Consider the following 20828-nt stretch of genomic DNA (forward strand, 5'->3'; position numbering starts at 1 on the left):
TTTGATTGATTGTGCAAAATGCTGTTCGCACTGATTGCACAGTGCCGGATGCTTGACCACACTGTGCAATCAGTGCAAACTGCATCTTGCACAATGCAAGCGGTCAATTTCTGCCGCTCGAGTAGATTTCTACTAGAGCGGCAGCTTTCTCAATGCGGACTGGTTGTTTCTCCTCGCGAGCGGTCGCGAGCATACGCGACCACTCGCAATGAGAAACCTGCCCTCCCCGCGTTGAGAAGCTCGCCGGGAGGTTTATTTTCCATGCTCTCAATCGGCAACTTGATGTTGCTGATCGCGAATGAGGAAAAAGTCTTGCCGGGATGTCATTTTGCTTGCTCGCGGTCACCAACTTGACGTTGAGGACCACGAGCAAGCAAAAAATGACCGCTACGCGTGTTTGCACTATGCTATGAGCAATTCGCGTATTGCGAAGTAGCGCAAGCTTCGCAAACTACGCAAGCGTAGCGTAGTGCTTTGCCCAGGCTTAATGCACAGGCCAAAGCATTTCTTGGCAAAACCAACACAATGCCTTGAGGAAGGCCCTGCATTAGCAAAGCTGTTCGAACTCAGGAGAAAGACACAGACACAGCAATTTGAATTAGGTTAGGAAAAACTGAAGGTAGCCTAGCTAAAGACTTTGTGGTCAGGCAGGAGAGAACAAATAATGAGAATCCACATCAATAAGCAAACCACATAGATAAAAGTTGTGCTAAAGAAGTGAGGGAAAGGTTAATCTGCAATAAATAAAAACTAAATCCAAGGGCACATGGCAAAAAGGAAGATTCACTGAGGCAAGGACAAAGTGACAGATGGAAATTCTTTTTTATCGTCTCACTGAGTATCTTAAGTTGGAGGGGCACACCCCGCTATAGGTGTCATCTCACTGGACCACGGGGCTCAAGCATCAGCTTACTAATAAGCCTGAGGAAGCTCCGCCATGTCACAGACAAGCTAAAAACAATTGAATGGAATGTTAACATAAGGAATTCCCAGTGGTTTGAAAACTTGTTGCAAGCATTTTCATCAATCCCATTTTCAGTGGTTGAAGTAAAATATCCTGCCAGTAGAACAACAGGAGGAGGGTATATCCATAGGCTGGAGCACATCAAGGAGTTGATCGAGAGCCTTCCACGATGACAGTGGACATTCTGCCAGCGCATTGTTCTCTACAGGGTTTGATGCTACAGAAACAATGATTACAGTTAGTTTGAGATCCCGGTAATTCATCCTGCTAGGACTTAACCCAGACCATTTAGTAAGCACTACCCTAGTGCCTCTGAGAGCCTTCAGTATGTCAACTGTTAGAGTTTCTTGATGACCACTTGTTCACAGGACTCCTCAGGTTTTGCCACCTCACTAATGGCAATGGTATGATTGACAAGGACCTCCAGTAGCACTCTCCATCAGTCTTAGCCGCACACATGAGGTGAGATTGACGCCTTCCAAATGAATCCTGGGATTGTTCTTCAAATTCGTTGTGCGTATATTGGGTTCTCTATTACTTCAGCTAGAAAATCAGGGAAACAAACCGAGAAAACAGACTGTGAACACCATTGTAATTAAATTCACAATTATTATTTTTAACAAATGTAATTTGTAAAAAAACAATTAAGGATGCAGAGTCGGTGAAAAACTATGGTGGTATGCTTGGCATGCAGTAATGCTTTTAGTGCATCAGATACCCCAATGATGACCCTTAAGGAACAGAGTTCCTCGCCAAGCACATTGGGAACTCTCAATTTTATGTGCTGAGGTGGCAGCGGCAAGGGCCTCCGCTGACCTGGAATGCTGGGAGGCCACCTAGCATGATCTCAATGACCCTGGGAGTCTTTGAAGGGGCACTTAAACACAAACAATATCATTTCTGTGGCTCATGTGAATATTTAATTTTTTAACTGAATGCATTTGAGTGTTCAAGTATTTGTATTTAATATAAACAATGCATTTAAGACCTTTGTAACATAGATTATGGTCCTTAATCTTCAAATATGTGGGTATGCAGCTGAAAGCTGCTGTATTTACAGCAGAAATACCACATACTGGTCTGAGTGACATTGGAAATTTTGGCCATAATGAGTTCTTTCCTCATCTCACTGAACTTACCCTTTAAATGATCCCTTTGCTTATGGGGTAGGACGTCTTCATGACCTGTTAGCAGAGATTATATGTTGATTATAAATTTGCTTGCTATCACCTATGCTGCAGCTAATGTCATATGCAAACCACAGCAATACTATACGGTCCGTCTTTGGTTACCTTACTTTAGATTCACTTACTGCTATAAATGCTGTGCGGAAATGGATTAGTAGTTGGGGTGGATGATAGTCCGCTTCAAGTAATAATGGCACTATTCTTGTTAGGTCCAGGAAAGATTTCTGTAATTTTAACCTGAGCTCAACTCCTGGTAGCTGCAGCATACATGGAGCAGACAGGTTAAACGTAGGAAATTGTGTAAAGTAGTTAGAACGACCAAAACAGTAAAAAAGGTAAAAATCCTACTCCAATTTATAAAATAGAGAATATTTTAATGATCAAAAGATGACCAAAATGACAAAAATACAATAAGAGTAACCAAAGATAGGATCTTTTACAGCCACATTTAGGGCAGCCAGTCGTGCTAGACTAGGGCAAAGTCAAAGTTAAGGCCAACCACAGTCAATTAAGCAGCCAGATACAAGGATTGCATCATCCCGGTCAAGAGCAACCTACTTAGAAACAATTTTAAATGTCAGTGGGTTGTCAACGGGTTCATCAACGTTGAAGGCAGAGGTAGAAGCCAGGCTTGATGGTGACAGGATGCGGGAAGACTGAGTCCTGATGCAGCTGTCGCTGCAGGTAGGAAAAGTTAGGGTTTTCCGCGCTCTAGAGGTCTTTGGCTTTGATTAAGTTCTCGTCAATGGCAACGTCAAGAAAGCTGCAGGATGGAGTTAAAGCAGCCATGGTGTCGACAGAGTCTGATGTACTGCGGAGAACATAGCTGGAGAACAAGTCAGGGCACCAGTGATGCGCCCTCTGTGGATCATAGTAGCAGGTTGGTCCCAGTATTCAGTCAGTTTTCCAGGCAAAAAATTCAAAGCCCCAGCTTTTAGGGTTAGACACAATGAGTACACTCTGACACTTATATAAGGGCTCCAGGACCTTAGGGACCTTCCAGTAGATGCCAGCAGCAGGGACCAGAGCAAGTCTAATTGGAACCAGCAGTGCTTAATTTGTAAAATATGAAGTCCAGGTGCTCAAAGGTTTGTCAGAGGCCACACCCACTTTTCCCAGCCCCACCCACGCCCTCCATTGGCTCCGCCCACTTACTCTAATGGCTCCACCCACATCCTCAACTATCACGGGCAGATGTAATCCCTGTCCTGAATTTCTGAAAGGGTGTCTTCCGACTCTGAAGCAAAAAAGTGAATAACATCTGTGTCTAGACAATTTAATTCATATAGTGTTGAATGGCCGAATTAAAAATTAGAACCATATAATGTGGTAACTTGCTTTTAGAGTGCTTGCTGACTGTGGGCACTGTCACTTTAAAGCACTGTAAATACTCGGTGTTACTATTCAGTGGATCTACTTCAGAAGGATGAATGACTAAGTGGGATGCTTTCAGATTACACACACACACATATATACACCCCTCTCAACAGCTAGAACATATATCACTGAGCTATCTTCCCACGGAAGGAGTGTCGGTCACAGTTCAGGCGTGTAACTTATGCTTTACTTGTTAAACACAGTATCACAACATGACATACTTCCCATGAACGTGATGCTGTAAGAAAGAGAGGAGGGGGGGTGTGCATTTAGAAAGAAAAAGAAGCGGGGGGCGTGGTCACGACGCCGATTAAGATGGCCGCCTGACGCGGGACCTCCGGCGCACCGGAGCTTTTTTTTCATGCCGGTTCCGCTCCGAAGAAGATTACAAGCACTGCAGACATCGGTTTCGGACTTGGGAATGTAGCGCGCTTCTGGTGAGCGCTTTTTGACTTATTTTTAGGGCTGGACTGTCTCTTTTTTTGCCGCGACCGTTCTCTCCTCAGAGAGCGACCGCCATTTTGTTTGATGCGCGATGCTTGCGCTTATTGCCGGCTTGCTTTCATTTGCCCCACATAGCCCTTTTTTGGTGTCCTTTGCTGCCTGGATGCCGACATACCCTCTTTTTGGACACTGTCTTGCCCTATGACTGCCTTATTGCTTGTGCTGCTTCATATTACTGGAATGAGGTAATCCTCCAACTGTGGATTTCATACTATGCCGTTGCCTCCCCTTTGGTTACGTTAACCATTGCCTCTGACGGGAGCGTCCATGGAGTGGTTGGACACTGATCTTACGCTCTTCATTTTCGTGTAGACCTGCACTTGCCCGCCCCTATGTGGTTATCCTGGACTGTTCTTGGAATGTTTCTTTAACCACTCCCCAGGCTCTCCTTCGGTTATTGTTGTCGCATTATATGTGAGTGGATGCCTTCACATTCTGGTCTTCCTTTACAGTCGTCCTCTTGCTTGTTGCATGGTTATTTGTGATTGACTTTCTATGGGCAAGTTACCCAACCCAAAATTTGTCTTTATTCCTTCGGGGAGCTCTCCTGTGACAACGTCTTCATCTCATTGATCAGTGGACTCTCCTCCCAAAGCAACGCCAATGGCGGGAGTAGCTCTCCCTCGTTCCTCCTCAGCACAGCCGCTTTTAAGCAAATCTTCGCCTCCGTCAACATCTTCTAAGCGTCTCAAACAAGATTCCTCCTCATCAGAGAAGCCGCCATCCCCTATTTCCATGGAGTTGCTTTTAGAGGAAATTCGTGCTCTTCGGCCGTTTGTGGAGGAGACCAACAGTAAGATGCAGTTTCTTGAAGAGAAATGGTCGTCCATGGATAACAGAGTGACATCTGTGGAGCAACAGATTTCGGATCTTCAATCTACATCCCAGCGGGTCTTCTCTTTGGAAAAATCTGTTTTGGCGCTTCAACAGCATACGGAGGAATTGGAAAACAGAAATAGGAGGAATAACCTTCGTATTTATGGTTTGCCGGAATCTTTGGAGGGAGACGATCCTGTGCTCTTTTTCTCCTCCTTTCTTCCGAAGCTTTTGGATATGCCGTCTACCACCTCTCTTAATATTCAAAGAGCCCATAGACTTGGTCCTCGCTCATCCACATCAACCAAGCCAAGGGGAGTCATTATTCTTTTTTTGAAATTCACAGATCTTCTCTCCGTTCTCTCAGCGTCCAGGGCCAAGCGTCAGGTCTCCTGGTTGGGGGTTGGGTCAGAGAGTGTTTCTTTCTCAAGATGTTTCAAATGCTACTGCCTCTCGTCGGAAGGAATTTTTATCTCTACGAGCTCCTTTGAGGTCTCTTGGTGCTAGATATGGTTTGTTCCACCCATGCACTTTCAAAGTTACGCACCAAAATCAGACATGGACCTTCCAGGATCCTGCTGAACTCAAAAACTTCATTCATATTCGTTCTAATTCTGCTATGGAGACCTCTTCCTCTTCCTGTGGCTGATTGTTTAACTGTTTCTTATGCTTGCAGGTTACCTGAATATGTCTAACTTTTGCTTCCCTTACAGGTCATCCATTTTTGTCCCTATCTTTGTTTCCATTTATTAGTCTCTTCGTATTAGATTGTAAACACGCTTTTCCTATACCCCTGTATCTAACTTCAAACTCCTTCTATCCTTTGTTTACTAATTGTGTCTAGTTTTTGTCCTTCAGCAATCCTTTTTGACTTCTCTGTTCTCCGCTTCCTCATTCCTCACCCTTTGATCGTCATAGTATGTCTTCATGTTCTCAATTGTTACTCATTCTTTATTTATTTATCTAGATGGACTGACTTCCTCCCCACCTGGTTCTTCGGTTATGTTCTTTGTCCCGGTGCGATCCGGCCTGGTCTCCCGTCTTGGGGGATCTGTCTCGTTGAGTGTCGCCATTTCCCCGTTGTCCTATTTCGTACTCCCCTCAGGTATGTTTACTTCAGTCATCCCTTTGGGATATGTGCTGTCTCTCCTTGTAATCTCTTTTTTTTCCTGTTTCCTTTTTCCTTTTCTCTCCCCTTTACTGGTTGATCAACTCCGGTTCTCCTTCATTTCTCTTTACCCCTCACTTTTCTTTTTCAACCTACTTTATCGATACTCCTCATATTTTTCTCTTTTTCGGCTTGTCTTTTGCGCATGCCCCCTCTTTTTCACTTTTCCTGTCCTATTTGATTCTATGTTATTTGTTAATTCAAAGTTGTTACCTGGAATGTAAAAGGTTTCATTAATCCTATTAAGCGGCAGAGAGTTCTTTCCCATTTAGCTTCCTATAACCCAGATATAGTTCTCTTGCAAGAAACTCACCTTAATGATATTGAATCTCTTAAGTTAAAAAGAAGTTGGGTGGGTACAGTTTTATTTTCACCCTCTGACAACAAAAAGAATGGAGTTGCTATCCTTTGTCACAAAAGGCTTAAATGTACGGTTCTGTCTCAGGAGAAGGACACTGAAGGTCGTTGGATATTAGCCAAATTACTACTGAACTCTATTCCTTTAAACTGTTTTCAATGTCTATGGTCCTGTACAAGCAGATTGTTCTTTTTGGCCTTTAATTACAAAGAAGTGTATCCAATATAAGGATGTATCATTTATTTTTGGTGGTGATTGCAACCAGATTGTTGACCCGTTCCTTGACCGTAAATCCACAGTCCGTTTCGCACCACACAAACCTCACAAACAATTTCTTGATACCATTTCACAATCACACCTTATTGACTCTTGGCGTCTTGCACACCCTGATACGTTGGACTATTCTTTCTTTTCTTCTCCTCACTCATCTTTTTCTCGCCTTGACTATATTTTTCTCTCTAAATCTTTATCTCAGAATGTATTGTCTTCTTCCATTGAACCTATTGTCATCTCGGACCACGCTCCCATTGTAACGGACTTTGACCTACTCCCACCGCATCCCAAACCCTCCCGGTGGCGCTTTAATAGCGCACTTCTCACTGATCCCAACTTTTCTTCCTCTTTTCGCTCTTTTGTTGAGGAATTCTTTCTTTTCAATTCTGATCCTAGTATTTCTTCCCATACTCTTTGGGATTCCTTTAAAGCCTCTGCAAGGGGATTCATTATTGACTTCGTCTCTCGGAAAAAGAAACAGTTTATTCAAAAGCGGAAATCCTCCTTGGCCCATATAAAATTTTTGGAGCATCAGTTTTACACCTCTTCAGATAAATTTATGTCACCGGATCTCTTACGAGCAAAGCTGGAATTCAATAAATTAACCACTGACAATGCTTCTTCGGTTCTTCTTCGCAGTAGTGCAAGGTATTATGGAGGTCGCAATAAATCTGGTAAACTCTTGGCTAACTATCTTAAATCCCGTAAGACTCTATTTATTCTTCTGCAGGCACTCTTCTCCACAAAGACAAGGAAATCCTTGAGCAATTTCAATTGTTTTATCAGGAACTTTACACCCCAGAGTGTCCTCCCACTCCTTCTCTTATTCAGAATTATTTTGAGAATCTTCCTAAACCGTCTAACTCTCATCTTAATTTTCCGGATCTTGAACTTGATCTCTCATTACATGAACTCTCTACAGCCTTGACCTCTCTTACTAAAGGTAAAACCCCTGGCCCTGATGGCTTTCCTGTAGAATTTTATCTGCACTTTTCAGACATTTTATTGCCTAAACTTTTAACCCTCTTTCAATCATTTTCCTCATCCGGCAAGGCAGAAGGCTCTTTTCAAGATGCTACCATGTATCTGATCCCCAAAGAGGGTCGCGATCATCAATTATGTAAAAATTATCGCCCGATTTCGTTAGTCAATGTAGACTACAACATTTTTGCCAAATTACTAGCAATGCGTCTAGATCCCCTTATGCCTCATCTCATTGGCAAAGAGCAATGTGGCTTCGTTAAGGGTAGACTTACATCGGACAACTCTCGCCTTTTTCTTAACGTCCTAAATAAAGCTTCCTCACTTTCATCCCCTCTTGCTGCTTTTTCTGTTGACGCGGAGAAGGCCTTTGATAGGGTTGATTGGTCTTTTTTGTTTGCTTCATTGCGTTGGCATGGCTTTGGTATCAAATTTATATCCCTTATTTCTCTTCTTTATTCTGCCCCCAAGGCCTCGGTACTTGTGAATGGACAACTTTCTCCATCCTTTAATCTTCAGAGGGGTGTTCGTCAAGGTTGTCCTCTCTCTCCACTTCTCTTTGTCTTGACTCTTGAACCCTTTTTATCTTCCATTCGCAATAACACTTCCATTTCTGGTTTCCCATACGGTGCTAATCAATTGAAACTTTCTGCCTATGCTGACGATATCTTATTGTTTATTTCTGATCCTGAATCTTCCATACCCCCCTTGTTATCCGAGTTTAATTCCTTTTCTTCGGTTTCAGGATACAAGATCAACTCGGACAAAACGGAAATTCTCCCTCTCACCTCATCCTGTCTCCCCCATCTTTTCTCCGCTACTGGTTTTGCTTGGAATAGCTCAAAGATTAAATATCTTGGTATTTGGTTTTCCAATTCCATCTCATCCTCGGTTAAATTAAATATGTCTGCAGTTATTTCTAGGATTGATCAGTCGCTCTCAGCCTGGAATCCCCTTTTTCTTTCCTGGTGGGGTCGATTGGATTCAATTAAAATGATGATAGCCCCTGTTCTAATTTATACCTTCTCTATGTTGCCGGTTCATATCCCTGCATTTTATTTTAAAAAAAATCGATTCTCTTCTTTCGCGATTTCTCTGGAAAGATAAGAAATCCAGAATTTCTCTTGCCACCCTCCGTAAACCCAAGTCTAATGGTGGGGTTAACTTCCCTGATTTCCGTCTTTACCATAGGTCCTTTTCTTTACGGCAGGCCTCGAGATGGATCTCGTCAACACTTTCTCCTTTCACGCCTCTTTGGCTTCTCATTGAACACTCTTTATTATTACCCTTCTCCTTTGCCGAGGTGGTACGATTCTCTACCAGAAATCCCTATTCTCTTTGTCCCCTATTCAAACATACTTTTTCTCTTTAAGTCCTTTGGTTCTTCCCTCTATGGTCACACGTACGTCCTTTTTAAATACCCCTATCTGGTATAATTCACTTATCCTTCTAAAGAATAGACCCATTTTTTGGAAATCTTGGAGGGTGAAGGGCGTAATGTGGGTCAACCAACTCTTTGATGGTACTTCCCCTTGCTCTTTTCCCCAATTTCAACTTTTATTTTGATGCCCTCGTTCCTTTTTGCAGAAATTCACAACCCTCATGGCAATTATCCTTGACCGCTATTATTCTCTCCCTTCTACATCATCATTGCCACCTCCTCCTCCTCCTCTTCTCAATATTCTTGCTACACTCCCTAAAGCATCTCTCATCTATAAATCTCTTGTATCTCCTAATCCGAATCGTGTCAAAACTAAAGTGGAGCTTTCTTGGGAAACAGACTTTTGTTGTACTTGGCCGATTACTCTTTGGGATAAGCTGTGGTCCAGATCTTTAAAAATTTCTCGCTCTGCTTCTCTTACTCAATCCTTATTTTATCTATATCACAGACTTTATCTCTCTCCTCTTTCTTTATCTCGTTTTTCCCCCTCCTCTGATTCTAAATGCTGGACTTGTGGTGCTTCTGATGCTGACCTTTTTCATATGTTCTTTCTGTGCCCAGTTGTCTCTACCTTCTGGGGGAAAGTGTGGTCATGCCTCTCTCGTATCTTCCCTCTTCCTTCCTCTTTCACAAATTCTTTTCTCTTTTTGGGTAGTCTTTCTGAACCTCTGAACCTACCCGTACACCTACACGGTCTCTTTGACCTGACGCTTGCTCTTGCCTTCCAACACATCTCTTCCAACTGGAAATCTCTAGCTACTATTTCCTTACAAGGCTGGTGGAATTCCTTATGCCATGTTCACAGACTGGACGTTTCCTTTGCCTCCACTTGTAAACCTGTTCGTAACGTTGATCTTTTCTGGTTACCCCTCACCACGTATCTGGACTGCTTGGCCCTGAAGAAGCCTATACGTCTCAATGCAGAAAATGTTAAACCCCCTTGAATGACTTGAACTCTCTCCTTTTGTTATCTCATATAGGTTTATTTAATACTACTGTTTGTTTATGATGATAATTTTGCATCGTTGATTTATATAGCTTGAATATATGCTGTAATTATTTGATAACTTATGGTCTGTATTATTATCTCTGTCTCCTCCCCTTCCCTCCCCCCTCCTTTCCTTCCTTATCTTATCCCCTCTCTTGTTTCCCGCAATGTTAAAATTCTCTTAAAAAATGCTTTTTGGGTTTCTAACATTGATATTAGCAGTGTTACATTTTCTCACTGGATTCTGTATTGTTTCAGTGTTTGCTGATATCTCCTTTTTGTTATCAAATTCTTTAATAAAGCTTTCAAACATGAGAAAGAAAAAGAAGCAGTCTCAAGGGCAACTGTGTAGACAACGGGAGTTTTTAACAATGCATTGGGTCATGTTGTGTGGTCTTATTTCACCATGGTGAGGTTTTCTTCTGGGATTAGCATTTACCTCCTTGCTTTGAGATTGGAAGGACAGTTGTCCTTCTTAATATGAATGCAAGTTGTCAGGGAGGTCAAAATGCGATACTCAACATTATGACGCAGGCGAATATTTCACCGGGACAACACAGTTAACAGGGTTCCCTGCCTTAACTGAGGCAATAAAAATATCTACCATACAAATATCAGTGCCAAAAATATCTACTACAATAAACTCAACCTGCTCTTACGCTGTTTACATACCGTAATTATCACCATATTATTTTTTTCATTAACAATTTAGATATTTCAATAAAAAGCACTTCCAGCCAGGCTAACGTTATGAACCAGGCTAACTTACTATTCCAATTCCAGTCCCTGCAGGAAAGAAGTGCCTGGTGATGTCTTGGTACGTAGTTAAGAAAGGGCACGCCACACTGAGATTCAGAGGGAGTACATGGACGACTAAGCAAGCTGAGGAGGTGGTGGGTGGGTTAGGTTGAGTGAATAGCATACGTTGAACTGCAGCTGTAAACATTTCATTTGGGTTGGAGATGTCTACTCTCTCTAACCGTCCCAGGACGATTGTCTTTTGAGAAAAAGTAGGGGAACTGTTCGTCTAAAATTTTAAAAGTATGGGTAAGTGGGTAAGTGGTGCCCCTCAGATTCCCCCACTTCAACCACTGCTCTACCCCGGTGCGTTGTTTGGTGCTGGGGACAAGATGTGTTTGGTTTAAAAACCTCTGGTGAATGAAAAAACCACCAGCAACTAGGCACAAACAGGGCTCTGTGATTAGCAAGAAAAGGGGCTAGTGAACAGTCCACACTTACTTCAGGAGGTGGCAGAGAAATTTGATCCCAGCCACAGTCTGACACGAATAAACATACAAAAATGGAATTGTATGCTACATAAGTGGGATGAGTATTAATATAGTGATCAGGGGCTAGAGACCTGACAAATGCTACTGTGTGCTACATAACTGTTATTATTCCTACCATCATCATCACAGCACTTTTAGCATCACAAACCCAAATCATGGCTTCTAGCACAGCATATTGTAATCATTAGTAATTCATGGTATTGCCTGTGAAAGCACGTCCTGGCCACGGCACACTCAGTCAGCAGAGGAATTGCTGAACGCCAATTTCTCCCCCAAAAAAGCTGTGCCCAGGGACAGAGAAACCGATTCCATGGACTGCCTGAGCAGGATAGATGAGAACCCCACACTTGTAACAGGTGATGAAAGACTCAGTTGCACGGCTGATATATTCTCGGAAAACCAGCGTGACACTGGCACTGCCGATTTATCTGTGGAAATTGGAATGTTCAAGAAGCTGGGATTTAGAACCATAAAGCACAGCACCTCCTTCTCAGATCAATCTCTGCAAGATTTAGTGAATAGAATAATACGCACGCAGTGGTCGAAGTGGGGGGAAAAAAAGTAGGGGAACTGTGGGTGGAGAATCAGAGGGCGGGAATAACCCAAGGATTGGATCAGTGGGCGGAGCCGGAGGTGTGGCCAGAATGCGCAAACATCCCAATTTTTAGTATTTAGCATTTCACTGCCCAGTTTAATCAATCAATGGATACACATGATTATTTAAGGTTATAATGAGTTATTGACATTAAAACACATTCACAAAGAGGGATATACTTCTAATCACAGAATGTCCCAAATACCAGAAAATGTGGAAGCACAAGCCATTTGTCGCCGAGCCATGGAGTTTCTGTCATCAGCACTTCTCCCTTTTTCCACAACAGCAGTTCAAACATGAATGGCAAAATATCCTAGTTTGTAAATGTTTTCTATATAATTATGGCTCTGCCATATTTGCCTCATAATGCAAGATCTGCTGCATGATCTGACCATTTAAACTAATAAATTGTTTATAGCTCAAACGTATCAAAAGTTAATAAAAAATGTGACTTTTTTTGCTGCGGAATTGATGGCTTATTGCACAGGTTGACTGATCACCTTTCTCACTGTTGCATTTGTATGTTACACTGGTACTAACAAGGCAAAATCTTTCCAGAGACTCTTAGCATGTGTACACGTCAAAATAATAAAATATTAGAAAATATACTGCATTACTCTGCAGCCTTTTTTTTAATGCATAATTTAGTCAACACTGCGGCATAATTTTGTCCTCCTTTGCTTACTGCATAATTAATTCCAGTGGCCCCACAGCAAGCAGCACATGGTAAAAGTGCTTGTGAATGAAGCAGAGAGACTGAAGTTTGCGAACTTAATTTGGTGTGCGTGCAAATTCTGCATTGCCAATCCCTGGTGAGTTGCAGCTTCTACTTCTGAAACAATGCCAATGGAGGTACCTATGGGTGAGGCAGACTGGCCTCTAGGGCAGGGCGGCCTTAGCACTGGAGGTGCCTTGTGCATTAATGTTTGTTATTGCCCCCCAATGACCACCTCTGCCATGGATTCCCTCACTACCGCCCTTTAACAGTGCCCCTCAAGTCTCCATAACCACACTCTCTCTGATGCATTTAATTTGATTTACAGCGCCGCTCATACCAGTGTAGGGTGTCAGAGCACTTTACAGCCCACACATTACTCAGAGATATGTGTGTAAATCACTGTATAGACAATGTTACATAAGACTAAGGACTACAAGGTGTAGGAGTCACATGACAACCATACTAGTAGGCCATATAGGTTAATAGCGCACTGTTCTATGTTAGGATTTTAACTTATAAACTGCAAGCAACAAAAGGATTTCTCTGACAAAAGCAGTAGCCCACTAAACCTTTTTACGTTATGTGCACTTTGTGATCTGCATGGTACATGTTCTTTGCAGCAGGCACATTAACCCTCTGTGCTACCTATCCATGAGTCAAAACTTCCACTAGACAAAACTCCGATCTCTCTCTAGGAAGAACATTAAACATCAGAGTCATCATGACATTTTTATTGTTGCCGAAAATTGCTGGAGGCCAGGAAGGAGGCAGCAAGCACTTTTAAAACCTTAATATACTTGCAAACATAATGCCTCCACCCAAAGTCAGCACCCGGTCACACCGGTTGCACTGCCCTAGAGCTGGCCCTTCTCAAGGGTCCTGTGACCTCAGTGACAGAGTCACTGTTGTTCTTGGCTGGGCTGCTTCATAGGCCTGACCGCAAGACTGAAGGTGAACTTCAGTATGGATTGTGGTGGACAAACCTTGAAGGTTAACCCAGACTTGCCAGTGCTAGGGTCCACCTGTTGGTGCTAAGACACCAGGGCTTCTAAGGTCTTGCAAAGCCTTCTAAGGTCTAGCATGGGATTGTGCTCTCTCAGGAGAGTCGTCTGGTGGACTGGTTATTAAGGCTGAACCTGGTTCCCCAGTTACAAATTCAGCAGCTCTGGCCATAGTGCCACATCCTCTCCCCCACTGAACCCCATATTGCCCCCACTGAGAAAAACTCACACTGCCTTCAACTACAACCCAATTGCTGCCAGCTATAAACACCTGGATGAGGCTCAATTTAAATGACGCAATAGACAAGAGCAATATGTGGCCTACAAAAAAAGTAACAACATCCTGGAAAAAGCAAACACTCATAGGGAATGCAAAATTTAGCAAACCATATGAAATGTAAGCAGGAACATGGTTACCTTAACGCTTTTACACTCACTATTCAGAAATCAGTGAGTGCTTTTGCCTGAAAAGTTAAGGCCATGACTACAGGACCCTGAATGGACCCATTTCAACGTCCATTACAAAACGTTAGCAGTGTGGTAAAAAGACCACATCCCTGGACGCAGAGCCGCAGTACACATTTTGTTTTCCAATCCACACTTTGCAGTACCTCCAGGATTGGTGCATAGTTGCAAGCCCAGGGAAAACAATGACAAGAAAACAAAAATAGCGCTTCACTGGCGAACTCTGTAAAAGTGGCGCTAATGTGTTTGGGTGTGAATAAAATCAATCTGGCCACTTTGCTACCACTGTCTTACTTTATTTAGTTATTTTTCATATTTTTAACCTTTTATTCCAGATACTGCACTTTGGAATTAAAATACGACATTCCCAGCAAAAATGATTTTCTTTTTTGGATCCATTTCACAGTGGAGCACATAAAAGAAAGGAGAGGAAAGAGAGTGAGAACCCCATCTTGAATTCAATGTTTTCAGTAAGAGAAGAACTGCCAGACAGAAAGAGAGGGAAGAAGGAAAGAGTGGGGGGGGGGGGGGAGGGGCAGCTGAAGCGGCATAGCAGAAGTAGACACTGTTTTTTTCTTCTCTGAGCAAGAAGGGAAAGACAGAGTCCTGTTACTTCTCTGCCGCCCGTCCTCCAACGCCAGGAAACGCGGAGCTTTATAGAAAGGCGATGGTGATTTCTTGCATCCTGGGACGCATTTTCGAAATAAAAAAGTAGGGGAACGGAATCCTTGGAATTGAAGAAGTAGGGGCACGCCGTGCCCTTCCGATCCCGCCCACTTCCACCACTGTACACACGTCTTTAAAATGGAAACAACAACACTCACCAAAGCTCAGATCCAGCAGACATGATGAATTTGGATGAGAACTGCCGATTTAAACCGTCCTTCAGATTTGCATAAAGCGACATGGCGTTTGAGTTAGGCGGTGCTGGTGCGTCGTGACTCGTGCGTGTGTGCAGGGGCGTGGAATGTTAAAAAAGGTTACGCACGCTGCGGCACATGCCGCAGCCCCACAGTACCAAATTCTGCCGAATCAGTGGAAAATTGGTATGCATTATTGTAGGCACTGTCTTTTATCTTAAAATATACACCCATATGCTGTTCTAAGCAGGTGTGCTGCCTTCCAGTCACAGCCTTAATTATGCTGGGAAACTCCTTTTCGTAAGTTACAGCATCTTGATTCTTTTGACATTCGACAATGCTAATGCAAACAATTAAGCCCCAGTGTTAACAATAAAAATATTTGCAGTTTAATGTACCTTTCAAATGCCATACTACGAGTCTCTCCGAACTCCACTGATCATGGAATTCCATGTGCACGGCAGCACAAAAAATGATGTTAAATATATGCATCCGGTGAAATCCGATCCGTCAGCCAAGGTCTCCTGCCCCCACCGCAGCTCCAAACATAACAAATGTTTGAAGCAGGGCACTGCCTCAGCAGCACTCTTCACCAGGGACTCGGAGAAAGAGTGGAAATACTGCAGTCATTTCGCGTCATGCAGTGGTTGATATGAGTTGGCACTCAGCTGTAGACCCGGCCCTGATAAATAAGTGCCGGTGCTAAGCACCGGAAAGCACCGGCACAAATTAAGCACTTGTGCTCTTCTGGAAAGTGGGATTCTTGCAGCTTTTGTGTTGCTGTAGCTTTGCAGGTGATCAGCTCTTGTGGTCCACTTCTCAGTTCTGGGTACAAGTGGGAGCAGGTCCAGCCTTTGAGTTCCCATCCCAGGTCACAACAGCAGGTGCAGTCTGTTCTTCTACAGGTCCAGATGTGTTCTGAAGAGGGTTCTAAGGGGCAAAATGTATGGAGGATGCAAGCTTTCAAGTGGAGGAAACTCTTGGCAGCTGCCTAATCAATGGGGTAAAAAGTCCCCTTCAGTGACCCTACCCACTTGTGCAACACTTGTTGTGTGTTTTACTGTAAAATATCCCACACTGCCCTTCTCTACCTAAAACCAAGATGGCAAAATCTTTCTTTTCCTGTGAAGAACTCCCTGTGTCCACCTAGAGGTAATAGAGATAATGGGTAAACCCACCCATGCGGTCACTTCAAGCCAGTTCTTAGGTAGCTTCCCCTCCCACTAAGTTTGGAGACAGACTGGCTATAGTACAAAAATGAGGTGGTATTAGGCCCTTTGAAGCTCAGGAAGGGACTGGGCACAGACCTCCAGGCCATCCTTCTCACAGAGAAAAATCTCCTCACACCCAAGCCCTTTCTCCACTGTCTGGGGGCAATACACATCTCACCACAGGAGAGCCATTAACCGTCATGTGACACTAAACACTGGCAGAAAGGCACAGTTGGCTTAGGCAGGAAATGCCAACTTTCTAAAAGTGTCCTTTTCAAAATAGTACCACAAAAAATGATCACTTAGTTGGATTCTAAATTGCTATTAAAAGGAACCCTTGAATCATTTTTCTAGCTATTCCTAAACTGAAGCTATGCACTATAAGGTGTAACGTAACCCAGTACTTTTCTACAGGAGAACCAGCTTTGTCACAGTGAAAAATGACTTTTGAGGTGTACACATGTACTTCTTCTTAAATGCAATGCACCCTGCCCTACTGTTATTATGGACCTACCGTATGGGTAACTTATAAGTATTAAAAAGGCAGGTTTAGGCTGGGCAAAAGGTTTATTTTGCCAGGTCGAATTGTAAGTTTTAAAACTGCTTAACCAGGCAGCAGGGGCAGTCCTGGATACATGTTTTGCATTCTCACTTTAGTGGTGATACAATATGTGCTGCAGTTCACCAGTGACAACTAACGGACAGGTCCTGGGTATACTAGGGACTTATAGATAAATTAAATATGCCATTCAGCAGTGTAGCCAGTTTCAACATATATTAGGGGCCAGAGCACATGTACTGGGTTAGCAGTGTCCCAGTGCACAGAGTCAAGAAACCAACAGCATCAGTCGAGAAAAAATGGAGGACCATACCAATAAAGATATTTCCATACATATACCAAATATTTTGGTCCCGAGAATTCCTTTTTATTTTGTAAAATTTCATAAAACCTTCACAGTATTTCCAAAATGCTTCTAAAAATGCCTATTTGATACGGGGAGAAAACATATTAGTTGAAACGTGGCTACTGTGGGATCATTCACAAAATATTAATTAACATTATTTGTTTTAACACATCAATGCATTGCGTTCCACTTTTAAAATGTAAGCTGTAATTGTGTTCACTTCACTAGCATGGTTTGCATGGTCATTATGTCCAACTTTTGTGAAAACACAATTGAGTCTTTTATTCAATGCATTATTTTAGTTGCTTGCTCTCATAAGGTCATAGCCACTTTAACATTGAAAGTGTCCTGACTGTACAGTGGTTATAGACATGCTCCTTTACTAAGCCTCAGCAAATGGAGAATGTTGTTTTCAAGCAAGGGTTGACAATAATTGAGTGCAGAACACTTGCTACAAGCTAAGGGGTGTAGCTAGTTTTTTTCGTCCCTTTGCTGTTTATATTTGCACACTAATATTTTTTCAAATAACACCACCAACTACTGGAGCTAAAACAACTCTCAATACAATTTAAACAGTATTCTATGTTTTACATTGAAATATTGGTTACATTTGAAGTCGTGCTTTTCATGTGAAATGCATTGCAATATCCTAAATTCATTATGTCTTTTTATTTGTGTAAATTCCTTTTAATGTGTGAACTTATCCAAGAGGTAGTGGATCACTCTACAAACATCAGAGAAGAACAACATCACAAGAGAGTAGTAACAGGAAATACACAGGTGGTTCTTAAGAGCTATGTGTACTAGGAGAGATGCACGTTTAAGTCTCTGGAAACAAGAAAGGGAATTGCCTTTATGACTGTGTGTTGCGAGTCCCTGGTCATAATGTGGCTCTTTGCTGTTCCTAAAAGTAAATCAACTCTTTGATTTTTTCATTAAATATACATATTCTGTGGCATTTCTTTTTCTACCAAAGTCATGAGCGGACAGATATTACGTGTAACATGCCTAATCATCCAGAGCCTTTCTCCTGGCTACAAAGAGAACCCGCACTTTACTTACAAATTGACCTAAATAAAAGGCAGAAATTTCTGTTGACCAGGCTACGGTTAAAAATAATTAATCACCTAGTCGCTTTCCCTACCCGAAGCTCATGATTTGCATCACTTCCAGTATGCTCCTGTGATAGTCGTTCATGACAAAGCACTATGCACCCCCAGAGGAAACAATGTATTCACCCACTCTTACTTGCTGTTGGGATTAGAAACCACAAACTGGCAATAGAATATTTACTCTCCTTAGAAACAACTGAAATTATATACTGTCTTTTAAACTGTTTTTTACTACTTTTAAGATTCGTAGCAAATATTAACTATTGTTCCAAATGTATAACCTCTGTGTATGTGGACCTGTTGGCTTTTAATGTTTTAAATGGAAACATGTATGTGCAATCTTTCATGGCTCTTTCAAGAGTCGAATAAAGTATTTTCTGATCTGATCTGGTACAGGTAGTGCTGTTATCTCTAGACACGTGTTTCTGGCTTTAGCCCTCCATCTGTAGAGAGCAAAAGTAATGTAGAGCAGAGAAAAGTCATCAGGGGTTGCTGAAATGGTGCCCAAGTCTTCACAGGTCACAGTACCACTCCACAGGCACACAGGTGCATCCCATGAGAGCTCATCAGCTTATTAGCTCAAGGGAGCCTTTCAAGCTTGAGGAGGGAGGGAGCACACTGCTTCTTATCCCAGCACAGTCCTCCCTATTGCATCCTGGTAAATGCAGTACGCTTACTTTCAAAGTTGCTGTACTTCTTCACCAAAGTTGGTACAGGCAGTGCTGTTATTTCTAGACATGTGTTTCTGGGTTTAGCCCTTCATCTGTAGAGAGAAAAGGTAATGTAGAGCATAGAAAAGTCATCAGGGGTTGCTGAAATGGTGCCCAAGTCTTCACAGTTCACAGTAGCAGTGTGCTCCCATTCCCCTTCTGTTTAAAAAGGCTCCTTTGAGCTACTGAGCTGACGAGCTCTTGGAGATGCACCTGTGCACCAGGGAGCTGTACGGAGACCTGAGAGGATTGTGGCAGCTTTCTCAGCAACCACAGATTAATTTCGCTTTTATCTCTACTAATGAAGGATAATATCCAGAAACACGTGTCTATAGATTAACAGCACTAACCAGCACCATCTTTGGTGAAACACTTCAACAAAAAATTCAAGTAAGCATTCAAACTGACCTGCATTTACCAGGATGCTAAGGGGCGAATTGTGATGGGAGGTGAAGCAGTGTGCTCCCATCCCCCTTCTGTTTAAAAAGGCTCCCTTGAGCCACTGAGCTGACAAGCTCTTGGAGATGCACCTGTGCGCCAGGGAGAGGTACAGAGACCCGAGAGGACTGTGGCAGCTTTCTCAGCAACCCGGATGAATTTCGTTTTTATCTCTACTGATGAAGGATAATATCCAGAAACACAGGTGTTTAGAGATTAACAACACTAACCTGCACCAAGTTTGGTGAAACACTTCAAGAAAAAGTAAGCATTTAAACTGAACTGCATCTACCAGGATGCTAAGGGGTGAACTGTGCTGGGAGGTGAAACAGTGTGCTCCCATCCCCTTTTGGCCAACCAAACAGTCATTGTGCCCTCAAGAGTGGGAACACCACTCCTCCCCTGCCCTGGGTGCTTGCAGAGCAGCCACGCCCACCCGCCCTCCCGCAACCAAACATAAAATGGTGAGAACTAAAAGTTATTACCATTTTATGTTTCTGCTTCTCACATTGCGAGAAAGCAGTGGGGCGACGCTCCTCCGCCCTAGTGGACGAGCTGTCCCTGCAACTGCCACATACCCAGCTCATGCTGTCAACAGGCCAAAGCCATTGTGCTACCCTGGGAACAGTTTTCACACCTCACTAAAGTCACGCACTGATAGGCAACTGCTAGCAGGCTAATGTAAATTAGCCTCCAGGAGCAGAAAGTGTAACTTTCTAAAAGTTACCTTTCATAAATATTTGATTATCTAACTTTACCATTGCATTGTTTTCTATAAACATTAAAAATGGTGGTTGTGCCATTTGTGTGGCTGGTTCCAAACCTGAAATAGCAGAATTAATAATTCAAGCAGTAGGCTAATGTTCTCATAGGACAGCCACAGCCGTCCACAGTGAGAATATCTTTTGGCAGCTTGTCAGGGACATGATAACATTACATGCCTACATTCCCCACTTTTAAATACTGCACACTGTACCTTGTTGGCTACAATTGGTGGCTCAATAATATGTCGCTTGTTAACTACTTAAGGGTGACTTATTAAAAAGGGTTATTTTGACAGGTCGGACTGCAGGTTTAAACTGCTGCAGTCAGGTTACATTGGTTGGCCAGAAGCTATGTTTCCCTTGTGCCACTAGTGGATTACACAATATGTGCTGCTGTCCAGAGGTGACATTTAATTTTCCAGCCATGGGTGTAGTTTCTACACCATATAGTGTGACTATACAGGCGGGTTAAATATGTCAATAAGGGATTAAGCCAATTTTTACAAGTTTTAGCGGTCAATGTTCATACACTGGGTACTGGATGGCAGTGCATTTGTGTGCAGAATTTTAAAACCAGCAATAAAATTCAACATAAAAATGGGTGTGACCATGCAAAAAGGGTAATTTCTCACATTAACCTTATCTAAATCTTTACTGTCGAAAATATTACTAAAATAGGTCTAAGTAGAACGCAGTGGAAGTG

At 42.7% G+C, this 20828-nt stretch overlaps 1 protein-coding gene across 2 annotated transcripts in view; it reads right to left on the reverse strand.

The window, feature by feature from the left end:
• Positions 1-799: 799 nt before the first annotated feature.
• LOC146858379 (uncharacterized) overlaps positions 800-20828 on the reverse strand; it is a 316534-nt gene continuing 296505 nt past the window's right edge. Inside the window, exons 7-8 of one of the 2 annotated variants that reach the window (XM_085646912.1) lie at positions 2104-2148; positions 818-1507 (exon numbers count right to left, since the gene is read on the reverse strand). In XM_085646912.1, the coding sequence (XP_085503038.1) occupies positions 1467-1507; positions 2104-2148 (86 nt within the window). In that variant the 3' untranslated portion in view covers positions 818-1466. Of the gene's footprint in view, positions 1508-2103; positions 2149-20828 lie in introns of both variants that reach the window. The other variant, XM_085646913.1, reaches the window with a different exon arrangement.

Source organism: Triturus cristatus, chromosome 3_2 (genome assembly GCF_964204655.1).
Source record: "Triturus cristatus chromosome 3_2, aTriCri1.1, whole genome shotgun sequence".
Lineage (NCBI taxonomy): Eukaryota > Metazoa > Chordata > Amphibia > Caudata > Salamandridae > Triturus > Triturus cristatus.